The 26,542-nt window shown below is 45.1% G+C and overlaps 2 protein-coding genes across 10 annotated transcripts in view; both read left to right on the top strand.

The window, feature by feature from the left end:
- On the top strand, positions 1 to 21,182 carry PPM1D (protein phosphatase, Mg2+/Mn2+ dependent 1D). The gene is made up of 6 exons (XM_072353303.1): positions 1 to 557; positions 5,028 to 5,256; positions 7,463 to 7,587; positions 15,546 to 15,736; positions 15,998 to 16,240; positions 19,717 to 21,182. Exons 1-6 carry the CDS (start codon positions 128 to 130, stop codon positions 20,269 to 20,271), a joined length of 1,773 nt encoding a protein of 590 aa, XP_072209404.1. The 5' UTR covers positions 1 to 127; the 3' UTR covers positions 20,272 to 21,182.
- A 676-nt stretch (positions 21,183 to 21,858) lies between these two features.
- BCAS3 (BCAS3 microtubule associated cell migration factor) overlaps positions 21,859 to 26,542 on the top strand; it is a 301,481-nt gene continuing 296,797 nt past the window's right edge. For 7 of the 9 annotated variants that reach the window (XM_072353527.1, XM_072353531.1, XM_072353532.1 and 4 more), the window contains exons 1-3: positions 21,993 to 22,127; positions 23,075 to 23,162; positions 25,205 to 25,259. In XM_072353527.1, coding sequence (XP_072209628.1) covers positions 23,092 to 23,162; positions 25,205 to 25,259 — 126 coding nt within the window. In that variant the 5' untranslated portion in view covers positions 21,993 to 22,127; positions 23,075 to 23,091. Of the gene's footprint in view, positions 22,204 to 23,074; positions 23,163 to 25,204; positions 25,260 to 26,542 lie in introns of all 9 variants that reach the window. The other 2 variants (XM_072353526.1, XM_072353524.1) reach the window with 2 other exon arrangements.

The following is a 26,542-nucleotide window of genomic DNA, read 5'->3' as shown; positions in this document are numbered from 1 at the left end:
GACGGGGATTGTCGGGGAGCGCTGCGCGGCCGCGGCCATGCCCGAGCGGCGCCGCCAGCAACAATAGTGCGCGGCGGCCATCGCGGGCGGGGAGCGGCGGGCAGCGCCGCGCGGAGCCTCCCGCCCCATGGAGGGGCCGTACTCGCTGGGGGTGAGCGTGTACTCCGACCAGGGCGGCAGGAAATACATGGAGGACGTGACCCAGATCGTGGTGGAGCCCGAGCCGCCCGCCGCGGCTGAGCGGGGCCCCGCGCACAAAGGCGGAGCGGCGCCCGGAGACGCCGTTCGAAGGAGGGCGGGCGGCCCGCGGGCGGCCGAGGAGGGAGCGCCGCCGCCCGGCCCCGACTGCGGCTCCGGACGGCGCTCGCGGCGCTCCGTGGCCTTCTTCGCCGTGTGCGACGGGCACGGCGGGCGGGAGGCGGCCCAGTTCGCCCGGGAGAACCTGTGGGGCTTCATCAAGAAGCAGAAGGGCTTCTGCTCCGCCGAGCCGGCCGCCGTGTGCGCGGCCCTGCGGAAGGGCTTCATCGCCTGCCACCGCGCCATGTGGAAGAAACTGCGTAAGTTCCCGTCCGGCGGCGCCTTCCAGCGCTCCCCGCCGAGTCCGGCACTCCCCGTGCGGGGCCGAGGGTCGCGGAGCTGCGGGTCGTCGGGAAGGAGTCGCACGCCGGGTTTCCCGCTTGCGTTTATTGGGGGATTTCCGTCCTGCGGCCGCAGGGAGTTGCGTGGAGCCCCTTGACGTTCCCGGAGCGTCACGAAAGGAAAAGTTACTTTAGCGGCCGTGAGCGGGACGGCACGGAAGCTTTGCCCGGTAATGCTGGGCCGGCGGGGCCGGCGTTGAGTCGCGGGGCGGCTGGGCTGGGCTGGGCTCCCAGCGGGATTCCCTTACTTCTTTTGTAAGGTGAGAGTTACGGCTCAGGGTAGGGTTGGTTTTATGTTTGTATTTCTATACGTAGCTTGATAGGTTTGTTTATAAATGAATGCGTATACGGTATGATGTGTGTTTCTACGTACTTGGAAACCCCAGGAAATGATGGTATATGAATAGCGAGCGTATAGGGGCAGGCAGGAGGGGAACAAAGTGAGATCAGAGCCATAGATGCAGTGCTGACAGCGAGCCCGGGAAGCAAGCGGGGAGGAATTGCGTTTCCAGCTCAGCGGGGCTTCAAGGAAGTCAGTTGGTCCCGGGGAGAGCTGTGCTGTCATCAGTTTCGTTTTCTTTTTCCCTATTTCTTGCACAAGTGTCAGGTACGGGGTAGGAGTGCCAGGGTTGGGACATGCTGGTGCTGGACCGAAGGGAAGAGGTGTGAGTTGTGTGCTTGAGGGTGGCACACTGCACAGCAGTGTGGGCAGTGAGGAGGGGTTCAGTTCTCTGCCTGTGTTATTAACCCTGGGCTGTTCTTTGTCACCATAACAAGGTGTAACGACAGAATAGAGAAGGGTGGAGTGAAGTGAGAATGCAGGAAATGCTATTTTAGTGCCTTGTGTTTGGTAACAGTGCTTCGGTTGTGGGACAGAACAACAGAGCTTTGGTTATGAGTATATGGTGTCAGTTTTAGGTAGGTTATAAGGTAAACTTTTCCACTGCATGTTTGCTAGTTCTGACGTCTTCTGCACGTGTAGAATTTAATGGTAGAAAAGAGAAGGATGAGGACATGTAGTCCATCACTTGTCATGCTGTGCTTTGGAATCCTGGTGCAAAGCGTGGGTTGGGTTTGGTGCAGGATGGAGCCCAATGCTTCCAGCTGATGGCACTGGAGGAGCAGTCTGTGCTCTGCTGCCCCTGGAAGCAGTGGGTCGCCCCATGGCCATCTGTGATAACAGCAAGTGTTAAATGTGCTGGTGATGAGTACAGCAGAAAAACTGAAACAGGAAAATACCCTTTGGTCGCTGCAGATGATTAGTGGGGATAATTATATTAATGACATTCCTAATTCTCTGAATGTTAAAGGGCTTCCAAGGTAAGAGTTATGATGTGAAGCCTGTTTCCACAGCTGGCAGCGGTAGGGAAGCTTTCTGCATGAAGTGTGCTCAGCAGGTCCCAGATCTGGACACTTTTAGCTATGTAAATAAACGATGCAAAGAACTTGCTTTTAAATACACTTATCATGATACTTCTTTTTTAAGCACTACTAATTAAAATGTAGGAAGTCGTACATTTCTGCTGTGGTTGCAATTCTGCCATTGAATTTAATTTGAGCAGTAGAAGTTGAACACTTTTTTCTGTAATAAATAGAATTATTTTAATGTGAAGTTGTCACTTCAGAGTTGTTCTTACACAGGCTTGAGAGTTTAAGTGCATTCCTATCTGAGGCAATACAGGCTGTATCAGCATGATGTAACAAACTTCATCCTCTGCAACTGAATTAAAAGTAGCGTTTCCTTGTTTGATGAGACTTTTGGCATCAACCTGATTTGAAATGAAGGATTGTAGTTTGGCTTAATGTCTTTAAAAGCAGCAAAACGAAAATGAAATCCATTCTGTAGCAATCTGTAATATACCGAATAAACATTAATCTTTTATTTTGTCACAAATATGCAGAGATGGAGCTTCCAGAGCCCCCGTCTGGGAGCAGCCAATGTGCTTTAGGTCATCAGCTGCCTGCTGGAGGTGAACTCGCTGCTTCCACCACAGCCACGTGCTTTGTTCTGTTCGAGATGTGCTGTCCAGGTGCAGGAGCCTTGTTTTTTGGTGTGGCAGCTGTTGACTGCGGGTTCTTAGTCTTACAGCAACTTGATGCCCTGTGCTTCAGCCCCTCCACTAGAAGAAAGGTGCAAAAAACAAGAGTCAATTTCAGCTGTAGCGCAATTGTTCCCTTCTGAGACATAGCAGCGTTCCCAGGTTAATATAACAGTAAACACTGAACTGGATTTATGGGCCCTGAAAATAAGCTTTTAGTAACTTGTCTGGGCAGCACGCTGGGATAAAGAGATTCCTCCCTTACTGAAGGTGTAGGAGTGCTATGAAATCCATGGACGCTTCATGTGTAGTGTTGAAGTGTGAATTTTGTTTTGAGAGCTCAGTTGTAACTTCAGGGTTTCTTTTTACTTGACAATCTGGTGTAATTTTACAAACTGTTTCATTTATAGGGTTGATACAAACAACATCCTGACCTGTGGAGGACAAGCCGGGCGAGTGGCTTTGCCTGAGCTTGGGAGGAAAGTCAGGAGTTTTGATGCTTGTGCTAATTTGTGACGAGGCAGTCCCTAAAGAGAGGAACACGCTGTGCTGTGTGTCATGCTCGTTTCTAACCGAGGGTGAGATGTAAACTGCAATTGCCTTGATGACTGGCAGATGTAATTTCTGCTTCTGTTGAAGCTCCTAATCGGAGGCTGCTGTATCAATCTTGTTCTCCTAAGTGGGTGATTTCACTTCAGCGCTCCTCATTTCCCATAAAGAGCAGCGTGATTCTCTAATATATTTTATTGCTATTGAGGGGTTGTTACACTGACAGAAACTCATTAGTTGCAGCTTGTTTTCTGTTCAGCCAGTGGTTGAAGCCCTCATTCCTATTTGGCTTCTTCCCTCATTTGCTTTCCATTTAGAGTGTGTTACATTTAATAACCACTGTTAAAATTGCCAGACGGAGTGCTTGCACTGAGCTGGCTGTTTGGGTTCTCCAAATAATGTTACTCTTAAGGAGAAAGCATAGTTTTGTATTTACAACACAAAGCAAGAAACCTTCGTTAGGGCTCAAAGATGGGAATGATGCTGGATCTCCTGGCTGCTCACTTGGAGGCAATGTGTATTTGCCATCGGAGTGGCTGTGCTGTACTTTTCCTTCTCCATGCTTGTGGTGTCTTCTTGCCCCAGGCATCTGAGCAGCATTCAGGGGCACTGGGGATCAGTGAGTCCCCGTTCTTCTGCTCTACATGTCTGCAGCTTTGGAGGAAGGCCTCATTTCTTTTTTTCCTGTGTGGTGTTGTGGCAGTAAAAGATGAGGACAAGATAATTCAGTGCTTTGGCTGTCTGGGTAGGGTGTTTCCTGCAAGCAGCATGTGTCACAGTGGGATTTTGGTGTTGTGCAGTATAAGCATGGGTTGTGAAAAGCAGAAGATAAAATGTGATGAGGAGACAAGCCCCTGTTCTTGCTTTACCATAAGGTGCAGCTATGGAGGAGTGTGGGGTGCTGCTGCTGGGTGAGGGCGGCTGTTATCTGCGGGTATGGGAGCAGGGAGGAGGACTGGTGTGCCTAATCTTTCTCAATGGGGATGTCCCAATCATTTTGTGGTGTTTTGGAGGAGCCACAACTTGAAGTGTGAAATGAAACAGACAAGGGAGGAAAAGGCATAGAAGAAAAAAATGGATGTGATTTGGAAGAGTAGTATAACAGGAAATTAAAGCGTGTTTTGAGGGCAAATCAGTTGAGGAAGAAGCAGCTTCCCCTAACCATACACAGTGCACTCTGGTACGGGTCTTTTACTATTCTGAATTCAATGAATATCTTCTCTGCAAAAGATCCCACGTTGGGTTATGATAGCATGCTGTGTTATTCAGTTCTCCAAAAGGAAATATGAATGAAACAGTTGAGATATTACTCAAAAGTTGTTTGTCCTAGCAAAGTAAAATAACGTGTACTGAGGGAACCAGGGAGGTCTGAATGGTTTGATTGCCAGCCAGGTGTCCAGGCAGAGTGACTCAATTTAGGAGTTCATGCCTCTTCAGACAGGGAAGTGAACAGCAGACCACTTAGTGTGTGTCAAGCTTGATTGATCTGTTCAGCATTCGAGTAACACTTCCTCCCACGTGTTCTGGTTCCTCTGGTGACACTTGAAGAATTAAACCTGAGGAGGCAGTTGTTGGAGTCCTATCTCAGTGCCTTCTTGTGGCTTTGTTTCCCTGTGAGCTGTGGTTGGGGCAGTGATGGTAGAGCTGTGGTGGCTGCTTTGCTTGTGGCTCTGCCACAGTTACACACACCCTGGTGTAGCAGCATGCAAAGCTCTCTGACACACCCTTGATTTTCAAAACACCTCCGGTTCCACAGAATTAAAAACAAAGGTCTTTCTGTTCTCTTTTTTCCTCCCTGCAGCAGAGTGGCCGAAGACCATGACTGGTCTCCCGAGCACATCGGGAACCACTGCCAGCGTGGTCATCATCCGAGGCTCCAAGATGTACGTCGCTCACGTGGGCGACTCCGGGGTGGTGCTGGGAGTCCAGGATGACCCCAAAGATGACTTTGTGAGAGCTGTGGAGGTGACGCAGGACCACAAACCTGAGCTTCCCAAAGAAAGGGAGAGGATTGAAGGCCTCGGGGGCAGGTAACCACCTCTGTGCTTCTTACTTCAGTTTTCAGTCTCTCTGGGTGCTAATCATGTCTTTCTGTCTCAGCTAGGCTTAAGCTTGTTGAGTTTAGGGGGTAGCAGGCCAGGCGGTGAGTGTCATGGCCTTCTTATATTCCTTCACCATCTATGCAGCTGCTTTTTTCTGTAGATAATGATCTCTGCTGTGGAGTATATGTTTGTCAAATGGTGGAATAAAGCAGTTTTAATGGAAACAACACTGAAATGTCTTTCCTCTCGTGCATTCTTCATTGTTCCTGAGGTGATACTGGCAGCTGTTGAGTAGGCTCTTCAAAGCTTCTGTTCAAAGAGTATAAAAGACATAAAATTGAAACAAGGTACTGGTTTTGTTGCATTTAAATACATGCTTAAAATGTTAAAATGCCACATTTTAACACGTATCTCAATATTAGAACTTTCTTCACTGTCAGGAGCCGGCAGATGTTAGAACATCTCTGAGTTGTGGTTGATGGATGTTCCCTGTAAATGGGGAGGAAAGCAGGCAGCCTTGTCAGATGGCACTAATGTTTTGAGACAAACCTCAGGGCTCGGATTTGGCACGGCTTCACAGGAGCTCACTGTTCTTTCGTTCCACAGTACTGCACCAGATGGATGGGCAGAGTTTCCTTCTCTTAGCAGTTCAGAGGGAGAAAGCACTGGAGGTTTTCCTGTTGACATCATTCACACAAGAACCCTGTCAGCTCATTAACCTTCAGATATCTGTATCGCTAGCAGGTGGAAGCTGATCAGATATCTGTATTTGGGGCGGGAGCTTCTCAGAAAGGGCAACTTGCAGCTTTGCTAAGTTAGAGTTTGTAAATGTATGGGTTTCCAGGTTGTTCATCTCAGTGTTTGAAACTGAGGCTTTGGAGAAGCGTTCTGAGGCTTTCTATCAGCAGGAGCAGTTAAACTGTTTCAGCAACTTTTTCTGCTCCTGCTTCTTCTGTTTTGTTCTTCTGGACCGGCTGGTAAAAGCAGTGCAGGCTGTTGTGTAGCAAACAGTGGGAGTGTGGTGGTCTGCCTCTGTGTTTATTACTGTCTTCTCTTTTTGTTAGAGAAAATTGGGATAAGTTAATGTGAGGGCATGAATTGTTTATTAAAAATGGTATTTTCTAAGTAACAGTCCTGGAATACAGGCTGAAATCTTCCAGATGAAGGCTGAAGTTAACATTGTGTAACTGATAGTTGTACAAATGGATGAGATGAATTTTAGGCTGTGGTGCTTGCTGCACTTTCATGCAGAAGGATGGAGCTAAACATGCCTTTGTTGTTAAGGCCTTTGAAGTCTCAGGAAGTGCATCTTGAATAGCTTCAGTATGAGGAATCTTGAGGCTGGTTCCAGAGCGCCTCAGTTTCTAATTACCGATGGCTGTTCCTTGGATGAAAGCTAGCTTTTAAGCATCTAGTTCTTAGTTTGATTGGGACCAAGCTTTGCTTGTTCATTGTTTCATTACCTTGCTTGGTACCTCATGCTCTCCCTTCTTTCTTTCCTATTTCTTCCTGCCTCCTTATAGCAGGTTCTCTTGCATAGTAGCTTCTCTTTTGACCCTTTCAATGCCATTTGTGAGAGCTAAAACCATTGTTTGGTGCATGGAGCAGGTGTTAATGCTTAAAGGCAGGGCTGTTCCTTCCTATGTCATGCTTTCAGCAGATAGCAGCTATGAACGATTCCTCTTTTTATTTCTCCCTCATGTTGGTGCACCAGTAAGGAAATTCCTCCAGAAGGCTGCTCTTATTTTTCTCCTCTTCCCAACTGTACTGTGCTGCTCTTTACTGCCAGACTTTGGCAGATGGAGAAAACTAAAGGAGAAACTACATGATATTTTCACTCAAGTTGATGTTGATGGGCCTCATCTAAGGAAAGCAATTTGTCTTTTGCTTTTTCGCTGATAGATCGAAAAGATACTCTTACATCTGGCTGTTGCAGCCAGCCTTAATTTCTTCCAAGTCTTCATTCTCTTGCTTTTTCTTCCGCCCTTCATCTCTTGCTTTTCCATTTAGCATAATGTGGAATGAGGCTATCCAAGTGATACCAGGTGTTCTAAAATGCTTCATTGTGCTGTGCACCTCTCTGAAGATGCTGTCGTTATTGACTCCGTATTTGCATATTTAATCTTAAGTCATTGAAACAAGCTTTCATTTCCATTGCTTTTTATAACGCCTGCTCCTTTCTGATGATTTTTAGTGTCATCAACAAGTCTGGTGTGAATCGTGTTGTCTGGAAGAGACCTCGCCTGACTCACAATGGCCCTGTGCGCCGCAGCACCGTCATCGACCAGATTCCCTTCCTGGCTGTGGCCAGAGCACTTGGTAAGTGGCCCCCTGTGTGGGAAGTGAGACATCTGCACACAGCCCACCAGGGCTGAATTATAGCCGGCTCTGTCAAAACATTTAGCTTAGAGGGATGCAGTCACTTGCTGTGATTATAAGGCTTTCTAAAAGTATGGGAGTATTTTTAATGCAGTGCAAGTTTCACTTTTCAAATGGAACTGTACGAGGCAGCATTGGCGAGCAGAGGACTGGTTGTACAACATGCAGAACTTCCATCTCTGTTCCTCTTTCTTGCAAATGGAAATGTGGCGATTGCCTCCAAGATGTACAACGTGGTCGGTCTTTTTCTTACTCAGACAGTGGGACTGCAGTTTTTTTGCTAGATGGTGGTGAGATTGTTTTGCTGCATAGCAACCAAGTGCTTTGTTTTTGTGTCTCTTTGTCAATCTGTCTACTTTCAAGACAATGTGGAGTTAAGAAAAGGGTAGAAGTCAGCCTGTGTGCTTTATCTATAGCTTGCTTTTGCAATAGTGTTGGTAATGGGAAACTATTTTGAGGAACACTCTAATTGGGGGGTGAAAATAAACACAACCATGCCTAGCAAGCTTGTTATGAATGCTTTGTGGGCAGTACTTAATAACTTGATCTTTGGCAACTTCTTGCCCATGTGTATTGGTATTTTCTAGCCAGTTGTTTTCATTAAATTTTACTCCCAAATTCCAGTCTTCTGCTGTTCACTTTCTTTCCTTTCTCCCTCAGTGAAGAAATCTCTATCCAGGTCTACTCATATAGATTAGATTCTATGGAAATATAGTATCATATAGTTGTTTTAACCTGTGAAAACTGCTCTATGACTTAATTTCTTGGCAAGCCTGGTGGTTACGTGATAATGTTGTCAGTGTTCCTAGATCAGCTGGCAGTGTGTCATAGGGACAGTCTGTTCCTGGGACCGTGGTCATCTTGTGATAACTGCATAACCTTACTGTGTCTTATTTCAGGGGCAGTGATGTGTGTTTTGCATGGATTTGTCTTGTGTCAAGAATTGTGCAGTGGTTTTACCTTGTAAGAGATACAGCTTTAGAGGCCACAGGTGATTGAATGGTGATCTTTTCCATAAAAATTGAAGTTCTCTTTTTCTCTCTATATCTTTCAAGTCTCACTGTGTATCATTGTAGGCAAGGTAGCTGCTTATTTTCTAGTTAATAAAACCTTCTTGAGATATTAAGTCCTTTGGAGTTGATGGATGGAGATCTTTGCTAGTCATCTACCATGTAGCATCACCTTCTTTACCTCTTTTTCTGTTCAGTGTCTGTGTTTGTATGTTACAAAAAGTGGGTATAGTTATGAAATTAACTGTCGTTCTTTCATTTCTACACTTTTGAATTTGCTGTGTAAAAAAAACCAAACACCTTGATGAATTTTGATCCGGTTCCTCTCAGCAAGTTGAACAAAAGGATTTGGCTGGGTTCTGCATGCAGATGGGAATTCAAGGAATGATGCATCTGTTAGCCCCCGAGTGCATTCTTTCCAGTTATGTGGATGAGGGGGATTACTGGGGAGTTTCAGCTCTGGAGAACAAGAACACTTTGTAACAGTACTTGGTGTCAGAAGTTAGAAGACTTGAACACCTAAAAGGGGACCGTGCCCTCTGCAAGTCATGTAGGAGAAAGAGATTTACAATGTGATGGTGTTTTGGTATTTGCCTGCTCAGGGAGCCTCCGAAAGCCTCTTTGCATTCCCTTCTGAGGAGGTGTGACAAAGCTCCTGCAAAAAGGAACGCAGCTGCCTTGCTCTGCAGGACCCAGATGGTGCACAGACGCTCGCAGTTTGGAAACAGGATTTAACTTCTTTCTGAGGCCAGCATGCCCCTTCCACTGCTTACAAAAGATCTACCACAACTAAAACCATTTGCATTCAAGCTCTTGGAGGCCTGCTCGACCTCTTGGCTGGCTCCCAGGTTGCTACCCTGATTGGCACAGCTCTGCTACGCTGGAGCTTCTCCAAGCAGAGTAGTAACTGGCAATGCTGCCATACTGGTCACCAACACTCTAGTCCATCCCCTCAAGATCTAGCACAGACATTCTTCTTGTTAACTCCAAAATTGCTTGTTATTCTTAATAGAAACCCTGTGCTGCAAAGGTCTCAGGCTTATTATATGGATGGAACTTTTTAGCTGGACAGCAAGATACTCTTGTTGCTGCCCTGCAACTACAAGGAAATCAGAGTTGTGTATTTATTATCCTTAAAGTGGAAGGTTATCTGATTTTTTCGTTTAAGGAAATTTAAAACGTAGCTGTTTGTTGAGAGAGAGAGAGACAACTTTTTCCTTAGAACATAATCATTGGTGTGAATTTTCTGGCATCCATAGCTGTAACTGTCCACTTCATATGCCTGTCCCTATAACAGATGTGTGGTAACTCACGTTACTCAGAACCCCTTGTGTAATGCAGGGATATGAGTGTGCAGATTGCTGGGTGCTATGCAACCTAAATAATCAGGAACAGGAAGCCATTGTGTAACTTGCTTGTGTGTTTTGAAGAGTGTGTGTCATTGCATCATGCATTACTGTCTCTCTGCCACAGATTTGCAGCTTGGATTTTTTCCATGTGGCACCCAGGAGGGTTTTTAGTCTCCAGTGAGCATGTTTATGAATGTGTGTCTTGGGGGGGAAAAGCACTGAGAGAGAAAAGAAAATTAACTGAGTGCATGTATGGCCTTGTAGTGCTTCGGCTGTGTTAGCTATCTAAATACATGAACTTAGACCTTCAGTTTCTGGGACAACATGCAGGATGATAAGCATGAGGCTGTGACTGAACTTCTGTTCTCACGTGTAGAACCCATTGTGCTAAAAATGGAATGAAGAGTTTGGATCTCTGGAAGTGAGTTTTGGTGTAAAATCTCTCCTAGCATCCGTAGTGCTTTCAAAGGTAGTATACAAAGTAGGGGAGGTATTAAAAAAAGTAGAGTCTGAGTTCTCAGTGTCTTACAGTGTAACTTGAAGCATCTTCCTTGGTTTTTATACAGGTGACAGACCCACCCCCTTCTGATTTTTTTTCTTTGGAGTGCCTCCAAAACATGGAGCTGGCTTTTTTCTATTAACACAAATGTCCTGCTGACCTCAGGAAGGAGCCGTGTACCGGAACAGTGAACTCTCGGTGTATGGCTGCTGTGAGAGCGTTGGCTGTGGCACTGATGTGGGAGCTGTTTTCCAGAGCACTCTACTGGCTGTGGAATTGCTGTTGTAAGGCTCTCTGAACACGCGTGCCATGAAGGAGACTATGGCTGACCTCAAATGATCTGCTTTTATTCTTGTGAGGCTCTAATTCTTGGTGTGCACTTAAGTGTGTGTGTATACAAACATTCAAAACCTGTTGCCAGGTAGAATTGGCTTAGTTACACGATGGTATTTGCGTAAGCTAGTAAGCGATATTTAAACACTACACAGTGCTTCCCAACTTTACTGGTACTGCTTTATATCCATGTATGTGTCATACATATGGGTTTCTGCTCTTGTCTTGGAGATGTCTTACTATAGCTTGTACAGTTTTCTCCACCCTTGAGACAGACTGTGCGTGTATGCCTGTACAGAACGCAGAGAATGCATTTAACTGTGCAGACTAGTGCTGGTTACACACATCATGTGAAGGCACACATGGATCTGTTTAGCTTAAAGGAGCAATTTCGGGCCTTTTTTTCCTGCTCTCTGTGTGTGCCTCTTTAGCTGTTTTTAATTTGGCAGAGTAGAAAAGCTACAGTGATTGTTTCTCCTTATAGGTGGAACTTTATCCAGGTTTGGTCACTGTATTCTGTTTTACCCCTTGTCTTCAGCTGAGCAAATGCTGTTTAGGGTTGAATTTGTCATTTAGAGACTGTAATTCCATCTTAGTGTTCTTTTGAAGGATTTGAGGCCAGAAATAATGAGTAGCATCCTGTGTGTCACTTCAGCTCTTCGTTTCTGCTTTTGCATGTAGGCTTTTCTCTGACACTCAGGTATTTGTGCCAGAGCACACCGATTGTCTCCTCTCTTGCTGTGACTTTGCTGAAGTATGAGCAGAGATGAGTGCTTTTGGTGAGGCTGTCTCATGAGCAGTTCTTAAATCACCAGTTGTTTTAAATGTAACTGTTCCTTTGCTGCTGGATGTCCTCTTGTCTGTGCTTTCCTTGCACAGGCTGTTGAAGGTACAATTCTTGCTCCTGAAGGGAACGGTGACAGTTTTTAAACCCTGAGCTCTTCTGGGTAGGTGTTTTTTTGCTCGCTGCTGCTCTGTTTTGTCCCTGCTCCTCAAACTGAACTTGGAGCTCATCGCTGGGTTGTAGGAGTGAAACCTCCCGTTTAGTTCATCCTTACGCTGCTGGGATGGTGCCCTCTTGTGGCTGCAGGACCGGATTGCCGTGAGTTTTGGTGAAAACGTTTTCCACCTCAACTCGGCTTGAACGATCTGAAGTGGTTACTGCTCATATCCTCGCTGAGATTTGCCTTGCTCCCCGGCAGCGCTAACTCCCTGAGAGCGGAGAAAGGAAGTTCTGTAAGTCTTCTCTGTACTAACAGACCTTTCAGATGAGTTGATTTAAAAAGATCTGGGATTAATCAAACTCCGTTTTCCTCTCTCACCGGGACTTAGAAAAGTAAACTTTTCACTCCTCTAATAAAACCAAAAGGTATTTTGGTATTCAAAACAACGTGCTCCAGAAATATAAATGAAGGGCTTGATTTATGACTGTAGGATGGACTCAGGCTACAAGGTGCTTTTGGACTTGATCCAATCTAGTCTACTTACATGATGGGCGTTCTTGTTTGTAACCATTAACTTTTCTGGCACTGGCTGAGTTGTGAGTAGATTTACTCACTGTGTTTTTGAGGTTAATAGTAAGCAGATAAGGCTGGCTACGCGTTTTTGTGTTTACATATCTGGTTGTGAGTTTCATGCTCCTTTATTATGTGATTTCAAGTACATAGCACCTTAGAGATGAAAAATATAATTTCTGTGCAGATCTGTTGATCTGGTTCTAGACACGGCCAAGAACCAGGTGTGATTTTCCTAGAAGGCACAGAAGAAGCAGCTGTATTAATTCCTGTTTGTTTGGAAGAGGAATAGGCGAACTGCACCCCAAAAGAAATGTGGGTGGAAGTTGTTTCAAGAAGGCTGAGTTTTATGGGTGTTTGGTTTTTCATTCAGAACAAAAATAGCGCAGCTCGAAGTGAAGCCTGAGAACCTGGGATTCCAGTTCTGTAATAGTAGCCTTTGGCATATCGTGTCATCCTGCTGTCTTGGCTTTCCAGTCTGCTCAGGGGTCACTTGTCTGTCTGCTTGCTTTGGGGTAGAATTAAGAACTTTACAGCCTTTTGTAATGCCTGGTGAAAAATACGTTCTGCTTTCTGGGTTAATTTCTTCTCCCTTATTTCCTTCTAGAATTGTGACAGAGAGGGCCCCACGTCAAGTGGCTTCCTCCTGGGTTTGTCATAGATCCCTCAGCCACTGTGGATGCTGTGTCCTCCAGTTGGCTGGAGGAAGATAGACGGCTGACATAAGAATTCAATGTATGCAACAGCTTTAAAAAGCATCAGCTTAGTCTGTGGTGCCCTGCCCTGTTTTAAAAGTAATAATTAAAGAGGCCTCGCCCTGGTAATGTGCCTTGGCCTTTGCTGGCTTGGAGTTGAAGGACCAGCAAGAAATATTCCTTGTGAAGTACTCCATGCAATACTCTGCTGCCAAGGATCATTTGTTTGATTCGTCTGTGGTGACACAACTTCTGTAGTTCAGTTCCTCTGTTATTTCCTGGGTATTTTGGGTCTTGGTAAGTGCTGAGTGTAGTTGAAAGTAACTCTCCTGGAGGTACAGCTCTGGGTTCCTCATGTGTCTTCACCCTGTGTGCCACTCCAGCAGTTCCTTGTTGTCACAGCCCATTGTAACCAATGTGACATTCCAGGCTGTCACCCTGCAGAGTGCTCTGTCTCTTGGAGGAAGGCTCTGAGTCACTGGATTGTAACTCAGCTGTTTGCTCAGGAAGAGCAACAGATGGCCGTGGTGACATGTCTGTGCATGAACCAAAATTAAATCGCGTTGGCTTATTTTTATCTGAGAGCAAAGTATTTCTAATCAAAAAATGATTCAGCTAAAAGCATTTGTGGGTTTTCCTAAACAAACACGAACAACTCAGCAAATAAAAGCTTGGAAGTTGTCACTATTCCCAAGATCTGGCATGATAAGATTCCAGGCTCTTGTTTATTTTATCTGCTGTGCTGATGACAGGCACAATGTGAAGAGCTGTCAATGTATCAGGGCTTTTTTTTTTGGTGATTAATGTGTAATAATTGCTGTGCTGGAGCTCAGCTCTTCTGTTACACTATTTATTTTGATCTCGTTGCCAGCTGGCCAGCTTTGTTGGACTCTGTGGCGGCAGAGCGCACCTCTCTATATGTGTAAACAGGGTTGGCTGTTAATTAGTATTGGTAAGAGGCATGTGTTTGCTGCTGCAGTGGAGGTGAGTTGGTGCTTTAATGAGATTGGACCATCCGCGCTCACTGTGTTGAAGTGGCGTAATTGAGTTGAAGTATTCCTTCTCCTGATTCTAGAAAAGCCTTTTGAGCTGGTTCATAGCTTAAGGCGAAGCTATTGGAAGGAAGCAGGAAGACAAAAGCTTATTTCTTACCTTAAAGGGATGGTGATGGTTGCAGAACGTGGCTACAAACATGTTTGCTGTAGTAAGTCAAGAGCCCAAGGAAAAAAAAACTAACGAAATCTTATGGGAGTTTTTAAGCTTCTCAACTTCAACATCTTTGCTGATTTCTACTTCTGTAGCTGCGTGTTCTGACAGTGCTTACAGATAATGCTATTTCTTTGTTGCTTATCACTACTTATGAGCCATTTCTGGAGATGTTTGTGGTGCTATTTAGTATACTGACAAAAAGCAGATAAGGTAGAAGAATCCAGAACGTAGCATTAGTTTTGTAGAGAGGAAGAGGAAATATTAGTGCAACACCATTCTTGATTTACAGACCCAACATAAGAGAAGCTTCCTTGATTTTCATGTATGTTTGGTAAATTAGACTGTGTTTGAATTCATTTTGTTGTTCTGTTGGAGTGGTTTTTAGCTGGGGTGGTGCGGAGGAAGCAGAATCCACGTGGTGTTTTGATTCAAACATGGCTGAAGTGACTGGGATTCGGTTCAGGCCACCTTCTCTGCCGGGGTGACCTCGAGCTCATTCACACAGCAAGAAAGGTTTAAAAATAGAAAGGTTCACTGCATGAGGCCTTCCAAGGGAGAGGCTTTAGCTCTCGTTTTCTGCTCTCCTGCTGGAGCCCAGGCTCTACTTCTGTTCCTGTGGCTTCCTTCCAACTCCAAAATTTGGCACGTGGTGTTCAGCTGGGAAAGGCAGTGAGTGCTGCACGGCTTTGAAAGTGATGCTGGGGAAGGGGAGAAAGAGGAAAAAGAAGTTTGCGATGAAAAGGCTTCAATCTCCTTCTTTGCCGTCTTTGTTTCTATTCCATGGCACCTGCATGGACAAATACACACACAGCAAGAGATGCGTGTGCTTCTGCATTGGTTGAATGGCTGTGGGGGTCTCTGGTTGAAAGGATGGGGGGGAAGGAGCAGTTCCACATCCTTGACGGAAAGCTTTTGGGTTTTTATTTGTTTATTTTCCATGCATATCTTTATAGGGTGTGTGGAGCAGCACATCATCATGATGTGGATTCAAGTCTAATGCTGTGCGGATGTTGGGAAGAGAAGGGATATTACACAATCTCCTGTAACCTAATTTCAGAAATGGAACTATAATTGTCTGTAGAAACAAACAGCAAAGATTTTGACCAGTGTTTAAGCTGTACCCGGAACTGGAAAGGCAGATTTTTTTTGCAGTAGTTCAACAAAAACCTTAAAATATAAGTAAACAAATTACATTGCATTCCTGTTGGTGGCATGAGAACCATTTTGATTGTTAACAAGAATCACATAGTATGGAATATGGCAATTCCGAAACATGTTCTCTTTGCTAGGTGATCTGTGGAGCTACGACTTCTACAGTGGTGAATTTGTGGTATCTCCTGAACCCGACACAAGTGTGCACACCATCGATCCCCAGAAGCACAAATACATTATCCTTGGCAGTGACGGACTGTGGAACATGATCCCACCTCAAGATGCTATCTCCATGTGCCAGGATCACGAGGAGAAAAAGTACTTCATGGTAAGGGCAGGGGATATCAGTCACTGTGGAAACTTAACACTGTTTTCCTCATAGAAATTGCTTAATTTGGCACGCATGAAACGTATGCAGCAATGGCAGTGCTGCAGAGGCATATTTCAGTAGCTTTGCCACAACTTATAGGTGGTGGTAACATGGCTGACAGTGTGCTTGCATGTACTGTCAAATACTATGCGTGTGAACTCTGTTTTCAATGTACAAAGTGGAGCTGATTGCTTTCTCTGTCTGTCTCTGAACATAAAGGGTGAGCACCGCCAGTCCTGTGCCAAAATGCTGGTGAACAGAGCGCTGGGCCGGTGGAGGCAGCGCATGCTTCGTGCAGATAACACTAGTGCCATCGTGATCTGCATCTCACCGCTGCAGGATAGCAAAAACAACTTGGAAAATGAAGAAGAACTGTATCTCAACTTGGCAGAGAGTCCCTGCTATAGCAGCCCTGATACAAACGTCATGGCGCCCTCCCGCTGCTGTACCCCACCTGTCAAGGTAACTTTTTTCTATGCTTTTAAATGTTCTATATGCCGGAGTGGAACCCAGTAAATACATATCAATCTCCCCTTTTGTCTTCAAATAGTAACTTCTCCGTAAGCAGCTTAGTGCCATGTGTAGGAGTTGGGGCAGTGGTGTAGCTGGAGCACTTGGGAACTACTGGTCTGACACCATTTGACGTTGCTGTTTGCACTGCAGAGCACCAGGCAGTGCCTATGGCTAAATATTGTTTCAGTTGTTGGACAGTAAATTGACAGCAATTACCTGGCTGTATCCTCAGTGCTGCTCCTAACTCAGTGGATAACACTTTGCAGAATCACACCTACTTGTAACAACCGTTCTTAACAGAGTTCTGGATGCAAAAGAGTATTGAAGTACATCTCAGAATTGATTTCAGGATACAGTGTTTTTGTGATCCTTAAAATCCTAATAACTTATCAGTAATTGTTGATCCTTGTTTACCCTTCAGCATGTGTAATTATTCTGACTTTATGCATATGAAGTTTCAGGAACATTCGAGCAACTTAAAATATGCAATTTTGTCAAGTCAGACTTTGAGATCTCAGACCAAATCAGAACTAATAGAACAAACAGAACTCCTCTATTGAAAGAGGAGCCAGAAGTTAAAAACCCCAGTCAAACCCAACTGTCTGCCTGTGGAAGTGTTCTGCATCGAGTGGTTGTTATTTAAGTTAATTCATGGGTTAATATAGTCAAATGCACATTGCAGAGAAAGTAAGATCTCCCAATCTGAAAAGAAAACAATCTTCCTCTGGTTGGTTTAATGGCCTTTGTTGGAGGAAAAGACACAATACAAAGTCTTTGTTCGGGTTAGAAATGTTACCCTTTAATATAAAGCAGATCTGCTTGGAAGCTTTTCTGCCCGAAGAACCAGAATGTAGTTATGAGTGGATGTTTGCTTCAGTAATTACCAGCTGCTCCTGATTTAAGTAACTGTCCTTTGAAGTTCCACAGTATCTTTGGTTGACTGTCCTTGGGGCAAAGTAAAAAAGAAAGCAAAAATTAGAAAGGGATTCCTTAACATTCCCTTGGCAGAGACAAGCAGCCAGTAAAATGGCGGGCTCAACCTCCCTCTCTCCTTCCCTTTCACCCAATATAGAAAAACACATGAAAAGAGCCTAAAATAGTGATTGTTTTGTTTTTTTAATTCTAAATGTTCCTGAACTGAAGGAGGAAGTTAAGGGGAGGGGGAAAGAAGACACAAAAAATCCGGCAATTGAGAATAGTAATTAGCTAAATAATCTGTAAATGCATTGATGCATAAAGCTACAGGCAAATACATGATCTAAATTCGGTAATGAATCCTTATAAACAAACTAAAATCAAGTTGAATTTTTCTGAAGTGCCTGCAAAGAAATGAGGGATGGTTTGAGATGGTTTAGCAGATCATCGCGGCTCCTGGAGGTCACTGTGGTGTGGTCAGGTCAGCAAAAACAAGCAGCAGTGATTCATCTTTTCTCTCCGGAGAGCGATTAGAAGCACGGACAGCTCTGATTTGTCACAGCTGCTATCTTGCAAAAAACAATTAATTTGGAAATAGATGGGAGAATAAATTGAAGTTTTCTCAATTAAACAGAAGTATTTCTTAATTGCGTGTGCTTCTGGCAGCTATTACTAATACAAAATTAATCCAATTATTCCCGAGGCCAGTGATAGAATTTGATTGACTAGGCTGGGAAATGACATTGGTGATTTGTTTAAGGTTTCTGTTTTGTTCTATCAGTTGTTAGCAGGCTTCTTGGAGTCCATCTCTGTCTTAGCAAAGCCTTATCCGATCTCAGTTATTCATTCCAAGCAAAAGGTCTTGGCAATAAGAGCTGAAGTGTGAAGTGTCTTGCACAATCAGAAACGTGAAACCTAAATACTGACTAGAGACCCAATGTCAGAAAGGAAGTTGAGCAGGCTTAATAATCTTGCCAGAGCTTCTCCAACTGCATTTGCTTTGCTGTCTTACGGCTTCTGCAAGAACTGAGGTGAACACCACACAATACACATCTTCTTTCTTGTGTTGCTATACATGCTAAAAATACTACCTGAATGGCTTTACCTGTGCATATAAGCAGCAACAGAAGAATCACAACAAAAGAATTTGGAAAACCAAATCTAGGTGCTGGAAACAATTCCTCTTTTGGAGTGAATTTTACTAAGCCTGTGCTGAGCAGTCGCAGATCCCTTAACAACAGTGAGCTGAGATTTCTCTGTTGTGACTTTAAAAGCATTTACTTCTTGATAGGAAATGCACTGACCTGGCCTGATTCATCTGCATGTGCATTTGAGTTTTCAGCACATGAATTTCATAAGGCAGACAACAATAGCTGCCTTACTTTTATGGTACGTACCATGGCCTTGAAATTTACTTTTGAAGGACTTAGTGAGTAGCTGGGGATTTCTTCACAATTAAATCTTTAATAAGGTCATAACTCATATCTTTAGGGCACTGTGTAAATACTAATTTTCATAATCCCCCTGTGAACAGTGAAAATAAGCATCGTCCCCATTTTCATCTCAGTAAAACTGAGACTGAGGCAAAAACACTTATCAGAGGCTGCAGGAGGGATCAATGGCTGAAGGCAGGATTAGGAAGCCCCTGGTTCTCAGCATGTTGTGTAAACAGCCTCTCTTCAAAGTATGGAACAACTTTGCTTCACGCAGGGTGGAGAGATGCACTCTGATGAATGGAGTTGCTTCCCTTCCAAGTTGTGAATCATACAACTGGGCAGTGAAGCGTGCTGTGAGGAATCAGAAACAGCAAACAGTTCTGTTTTTAGAATAGCTCAATCCAATGAATTTGTGCTCCAGCTCTGTATGCGATCAGCACACCCAGTGTATGAAGAGTTTGTCCATCACCCTCATGACCTAGTTCTGCAGTACCTGCAAATGCTGCAGGTAACAGAGGTCAGAAGGCTTCTATTCATTGCCCTGCTTGCTTGGCTGTCTGATGAGGTATGAAATGTTCAGAGGTAACGTAGGTGTGCACGTCACAGAATGAGGGAAATCAGATCTGTGTGTTAGCAAATGCCACTAATGGAAACCTCAGGACACTGCAGGCACTGCTTTCTCCACGGCTTCCTAAGCAAACAGAAGATGCGTGCTGATTCCTTTATGTAACTTGCTTAATAGCAGCAAAAAAGATGTACAGACCAAATACGTCTGAGCGGCTCTCAATGAGCAGACTGTCTGCCATTATGAGACATTTGCCAACTGAACAATGGGAGTAAATGCTTTTATGAAGTTGTGTGCACAAAGTACCAAGCTGACATGCACGCAGTCTGTATCTGTTTCCATCTCTCCATCCCTGCCTCTCTGAGGAGAAAAGGTTGTCCTGTTTTGGAGCACAGTTTCTCAGTCTCTAAAGAGGTTTAGTAATGTTTGTCTTACTGTTTTCACTCTCAAAGGATAATGGAGGTAAAATTATTATATTTATGCCTAAGTGTATTTTTCTTTCCCCTCAGCTTTTAGAGGATGATCCGTGGCCACGACTGAATGCTTCTGAGCCCGTTCCTTCCCTCATGCATAGCAACGTGATCTCAGAAAAATACACCGAGCTGCCAAACGAGATTGCCAAAAGCAATTTACCTTCATCAGGAGCAACCCTGAAGGATTCAGGTCCACAGGACGAGAAGTGCAGCAAAGCATTGGCTTTGAGGATACAGGAATCCTACAGTAATGGTTTGTCAGTCAGTCTGTCCCCATCCAACTCTACAAATTCAGGCACGGACCAAAAAGGCTTAAAGGTGTCTCCTAACGGCCAAACAAAAGCCCAAGACGCGGAGAGGACACCCACAGCAAACTTTAAAAGGACATTAGAAGAATCCAATTCTGGCCCGGCTGTGAAGAAGCCGAGACGCGGCCTGAGCCGAAACATGGGTGTCCCAGCAGAGGGCATTTCCACAACGCCGCAGCGCAAGAACTCAAACAAGCTGGCCATGCGGCGCAGCCTGCGCGGCCAGAAGAAGCTCAGCAGTTCACTCTTCCACCCGCCCAGGAAAGCAGTCTGCGTTTGCTGAAGGGCATTTTGGTAGGGGAAGCGTCTTTTATTCAGCAGGGGGAGTTTTCAAGTTGGTGCAGAAGTTTGAAATTCTTCCCGTTTTATCTTTTTTTTTTTTTTTAAGAAGTAGAAACTTGTTTTGGTACCCAACAGCTTTCTCCCAGCCTTGTACTTCGCTTGTACCATAACTGTGAATTTTGTAGATGTGTAGGGTATCAGTCGCTGTAAAATGTGTGTAAATTTGTATTCCTTCATATTAACCTCGTCTCTCTTTTTTTTTCCTGCCTTGTCTAATTGTTAAAGCGGGGCTAAACCTTAAGAAAAAAAAGTCTTTTTTTGTTTTGTTTTTTTTTTAGTTAATTTACTAAAGCCTTGGATTTGTACACGCTTCTCGCGATGGGAATTTCACAGCTTTTTTCACTGAAGTAAATTATTGAACAGAATGGAAGATATGTATTTTCATAGTATTTACGTCCCACCTGGAGTGTCTTTTAGAGAATACCCTAGGTCTATATTTTGTTTTTAAAGCTTAGATTTCTCTACTCAGACCCGTATGCGGAAGCAGATGTGGAGCTGTGCTTTATGCAGCTCCACGTCCATTTCTTTAATTCAAATACTATGCAGTCTCTTACCTAGTTGCATTTTTGTAACGTTAATAGTCAAAGGATTTAGCAAAAAAAAAAAAGGTGTGTTTTTAAAACTCCAACTCCTCATTCATTCAATAAAGCCATTCCCCATCCCTGCTCTCAGTGGTGGCATTTCTACCCCCGGTGTTGATGGCTGACCCTGCGGAGGTGCGAGTTCTCTGCTATTCCAATACCTGTGGTGCTGCTCTACCCTCCAACATTAAGTTCTTAAGTTATTTTCTGACAGTTTCAGTATGTGGACCACGTGTACGTTCACCTCAATAAAAAGTGACAACTAAAACTTGAGTCCTTTTTGCCTTTTATATTCCCAGCCTTTGTACGTTCATTTACTGCAGTTCCTGCTCTGTCCTTGGGCAGCTGCTGTACAGAACAAACTTCCACAGCGCTTCCTTTGCAGCCCTAATGAGGCAGGTTTGGTGTTTTCCTCCTGTGGTGTGTTTGTAAATGGCAGCTCTGTGCACCCCGCGTTTCTCAGTGGGGAAACAAAGGAGCGATGCTTTGATCTGAGGGGATCTTAGGGCCTGATTCTTTATGGCACGGGCTGGAATTAGCCCTGCTATCTCTGCGTGTTGCCATGGGGACAGAAATCCCCTCCGATAACGTATAATTCCGTTCCATCCGCTATGTGGGAAAGCAGCGGGCTCTGTCGGACCGGCTCTTGCAAACCTGAACACAACCTAAGGTTATCGGCACAGTTTTCAGCAGCACGGCGGCTCACGCCCGAACAACCGCAGTCAGTCAGCCGCTGGTGCTGCTCTCAGGTGTCAGGAGCTGCCCAGCTGCTCACCGCGCCGCCATAACGGCCGCCCGCTCCCAAGGCCGCCATCACCGCCCCCACAGCGCTACTCGGCGGGAAGGTAAACACGGCGCCTTCCCGCCAATGGGCGGCTCGGCACGTGACGCGTCACCCGCGGCCCCGCCTCCGCCCACGTGCGAGGGACCTGCGCGGCGGCTCTCGCGAGATCTCGATGTAAACAAAGCTGAGGGGAGGGGGCAGCGCCGGCTGAGCTTCGCCGTTTCAACCGAGCTTGGATGAGCGCAACCGAACCCCGCTCCGTCTGCGCCCCGCCTACTTTGGAAGAGAGGAGAGCGGATTGGTCGGCAGAGGGGAGCAGCCCGCCTTCGCGGTCATCTGATTGGCTCGCGGTGTGAGGTGCGCTCTGTGTCACTCCCCGTGAGGGTCCTAAACACTGTCAGTGAGGAACCGGGCTGAGGGGCGAGGCGGCAGGTGAGGGTGTGCGGCGGGCCGGTGGGACCGGTGCCTGCCTACGGTGGCCGGGGAGAGCGGGGGGCGAGGGCTTAAGGTGAGCCCGGGCTCCGCGGGGGGTTGGCGAGGGGGAGAGCGGGGCTGTGAGGGCCGGGCAGGGGCCGGGGCGCTAAGAGCGAGCTGCGCCCGGCGGGGCCGTGGCGGGAAGCGGGGCGGCCGGGGGCTGCCTGCCTGCCTGCCTGTATGCCTGTATGCCTACCTGCCTGTATGCCTGCCTGCCGGGGGCTGCGGCCTCAGAGCTCGCGGAGGGAGCCGGGCTTGTGGGGGCGCAGCGCTCCGGGGTTGCTCAAGCGCCGTGCGGCCGCCTCAGCGCTGTGGCCCGCTCTCCCGCGCGCGGCTCGTGCCGGGTCGGGGCAGCGCCGCGGGCACAGCCTGCAGCTCCTGGAGTGACGTTAATGGCGCGCGTCGTGTGTGAGAGAACCGAGCCGCACCGCCGGGCCGCTTCGGGTGTGGAGGGTTAAGGCTGCAAAGTGTGAAGCGGAGCTGATGACTCGTGCTGGGGTTGGACGCGGTGATCGTTATGAGTCCCTTACACCTTCTCTGTGATACTGTGTTGGCAGTTTGGCTTTTTCTGTCCTGGAGTTCTTGGCTCGGGGCTGGAGAGGGAGAATGTTGTGTCTGGGACCTCTGGTGCCACACGGGTGTTGTTTGCAGTTAGGAAAGGTGTTCAGAATTCGAAGGGCTGAATTACATTCCCATCCTTTGCGGGAGGCATGTTGATAGCAATAGATGATAGCTCTATCTATCTATATTTTTAACAGCGCCATGAAGGTGTGGTGCCTGAGGGGTTGAGTAAGTTGAGTTTCCTTCCTTTAGAGGTTCTCGTAATCCCGAAAAGGATGACAAGAGCTGGATTGTAAGCAGCCCTCGTGCAAGGGATTGTTACTAAGTGGAAATGTTTCTTGCAGGTATCTGCAGAGAAGCAATGGCGACAGAATCCCCGCGCCGCCCGAGTCGGTGCACTGGAGGAGTGGTGGTCCGGCCGCAAGCTGTCACGTAAGAATGTTCTGGAAGAAAAGGCCTGATAGGGAATGTGTCCTGTGGTCTTGCATGTGAAGCACCTTGCCCAAACTCTCTTTTAAAGCTCTCTTTGAGAACTTATGTTGACAAGACGTTTCTGTTGCGTTCAGTGTTTCCCAATAAAAGGAAGTAAGCAGGTGTTGCTTTCCTGTCTCCTCAGCCTCTGCAGGTCAGACAGCCTTCCTGAAGGAGATGCTTACCAGCCTTCAGAGCTGTGCAGCTTAAAGATGAATACAGATATAAATTCTCATGGAGAAAATTATACAGAGTGGCGTGTAACTCCCTGCAGAGTTCTGCCTATGTTAAACTAAACTGTTAGAAACAGAAGATGGTAGAGAACTAGAGAGAGGAGCAATGTATAAACAGATCTGTTTTGAACTCGATTTTATAATGGATTTTAAGGCTCCCAATGTTAAGTGTTCTGTGTGTTTTTAGTGTTTTTTTGGCTGTTTTTAAACAATTTAAAGAAACTTTCATGCCTTTTTTTTTTTTTTTTTTCTCCCTACATTATGAAGAGTTCAATATACATATGGTGGATAAAACATTTCCCAAACATCAGCTTTGTTTCTAGGTGTGATATAGGGGGGTAAAGAAGCCACCCCGGTACTCATTTAACAAACTGAAAAACAAAGACATTATGACTATCGCTGGTAGGCATTCAGATGAGAACTTCAGTCACTGTTTAATGCTATACCTGTGAGATGTTATTGGTAGGTAACAAAGGAAGGTACATAAAGACAATTTTTGTGACCTACATAAGCAAAAGAAGGATCAGCCCTAGAAAACCACACCTTATTTGTGAGGCATTTACTTAATGCAGTGGGACAGTCTCCATTGATTCAGCCCTCCCTGGGTTGCTGAACAAAGCCTGGTTTTGCCATTGGTTGGAGTAAGCTTTCAGAAATTTTAAGTCTTGTGGTTCTGATTCATGGTTATTTTCAGAGAGGAGTCCAGTGGTTAAGTTGGTTTGGGGTGTTGCAGCTTTTGAAGTATCTTTGCTGCCCTTGTTTGGGGGAGAGCATTTCAGTCTTACCTACTGAAAGTTCCAGTGTAGAAGAATTTACATAGTACAAGTACATCCATAAATGTGCATACCTTTGGCTATCAAGACCCCTCGATTGCTGACTTCTTCCTTGTTGCTCTTAGAAACCTTGCAGTAGCACAGGAAAAATGCCTGGCAAAACAAAAACTGTGGGGGCTGCCAAAGCTGCTAGCTTTGGAGGAAGTTGCTTTCTGTTTGTTTTTGAGTCTCCAGACTTTATGAACATAGATTTGGTTGCCAGAATATGTCAGAGTTACACATTTCAAAAAGCACGGACTTTCTGTGTAGTTTCAACACTGTGTGATGAACTCGGCCAACGTTGTGCCTTGCTCAGCAGTTATATAAGAGCCTCACCATTCATGCAAGGATAAGCTAATAAAAATGTTAGTTTAAATGTAGCAGAACCAGTGTATCTTGCAGTATATCCTATTCATTGCTGCTAATGATCTTCCAAGAAGGAATAAGTTTTTTCAAGCTGTAAAATTGGAACCTTGCTCATCCTGGTTGGGTTTTGGTTCCGCCCACTGCTGTTTCCATTTACCTTGTCATTGTACATAGTGTACCTGAGGTCATGAAGTTTATGGGCCCCACAAGGGAAGCTCCAGCCCTTGCTGTAAGCACTCTTTCATGGCATAAGATCCAGTTCAAGCAGAAAAACGCTGAGAAGTGAATTCCAAAAGCCTTTTTTGCTCTGATTGTTCTAATATGAAGAACGTGGTTTCCTTCACAACTGTTACGTTTTACGCTTTTTCCTGAGCAGTTGTTTCATAAATAGGTATCAATTCACATTTAACATACTTACAGGTCACTCTGTGTATATGTTGTCAGTGTGTGACAGCCTATTGAGTAACTACATTGCATCCTTAGTAATTTTCTGTGTTGTCATGTTTGTTTTCTCTGTCAACGTCTTATTTAATATATCCCTAACCACTTCTGGACTCCAGTAGTAGTGAAAAATTCTCCTTCTGTTTTCAAGGGAGCAGTCATATATGGAAAGTGTTGTTACTTTTCTTCAAGACGTTGTGCCACAGGTATGTGCATGTCTTAAAAGCTGTCTGTTCAGTAGCAAAGCAGGAGTCTTCCTTCTGCTTTCTTCCTCTCTTTTTGTCTTCTTTTGTCCCTTTTTGTTCCCTCTGTGGAGAATTACAGTGCTTCTGGTTTTGTAGTTTTCATAGGTCGCAGCAGCACGAAATGGTCATTTCTGCATTGCTCCTGGGCCTCTCAATAGCAGAGGGAAAGCAGTGTTGGAAAGCTGCAGTCAGTAGTGAAGTGTTGCAGCTAATTGCCCATAGCCTCAGGAAACTCTCTTAGTCATTCAAATAAGAACCATCTTGGATAACTGAAGTCATGAATTTTTTTAATGGCAATAATAATAATAAGAAGAAATCCCCTTGCTGGTATTGGCTTGTGAAATGCATTTTTGGACTCATGGTCAAAATTAAATTAGTCAAACTTTCATTTAAAAGATTGCTAAGTTCCCTATCCCCTCCTTCCTGCCTTTGCTTTTCTCTCTGTAGTTAAAGGGTACAGTCTGTGTTTTATTGTACAAATCAGTTTGCCTTGGAAACATGGAATGTGATCTGTTTTGAGAAGTAATACCCACACTTACTTTTTAAATCTGTATTTTTAGCTTGTGTTATTGCTTTTCTGGCATGTATAAAGTGATTATATGGTCTCTTTTCATATTTATTCCAATATAATGCAATGCATTTTACCATAATTCATTTGGAAGTGATGGTATTTCTACTGTAGCTCACATTCTTACTACCACAGTTTCTCCTGAGAACTGTAAAGCACACAGGTTGGAAACACTGCAAGTCTCCTTCAGAGTTTCTTTTTGCATCTCATCTTATGGGAATTTATAGAACGTAGAACTGAAATGCAGATTTGTTTTACTGGAATTACAGCTTATTCTCTTAAAATGGCTGTATTAAAGATGTCACAAATGTAATTACAACGTGTCGGTAAAATAAACTGTAGTAAAAGTCTGTTTCTTCATTTTTGCTTACAAAGCATTTAAGTGAATGAAAAAAGTTTTAAGAATAAGAATGCCTCTCGTGAGAACCCCTGATGTTGCTCTTAGAGGCAGTGTGCCACTGCTAGAAGTTAAACATGGCAGAAGTCACTCTACTTTAGCCTGACTGTGGGTCCTGTAGCATTTCTGATCTGCTGCAGAGGGCTTATTGCTGTGTGCATCTGCTTCAGTGAGTGGTGTTAGAACTTGTGAGTTACACCCAGCATGCTGCGTGTTGATCATGGCCTCATTCCTCTTAAAAGCAAAATGTCACAGTAATACTGGCTGTGACTGTAAGGT

The sequence above is a fragment of the Excalfactoria chinensis genome, chromosome 19, assembly GCF_039878825.1.
Source record: "Excalfactoria chinensis isolate bCotChi1 chromosome 19, bCotChi1.hap2, whole genome shotgun sequence".
NCBI classification, from domain to species: domain Eukaryota; kingdom Metazoa; phylum Chordata; class Aves; order Galliformes; family Phasianidae; genus Excalfactoria; species Excalfactoria chinensis.
The sequence above is the reverse complement of the archived record's forward strand: the minus strand, read 5'-3'. Positions and strand labels throughout refer to the sequence as shown.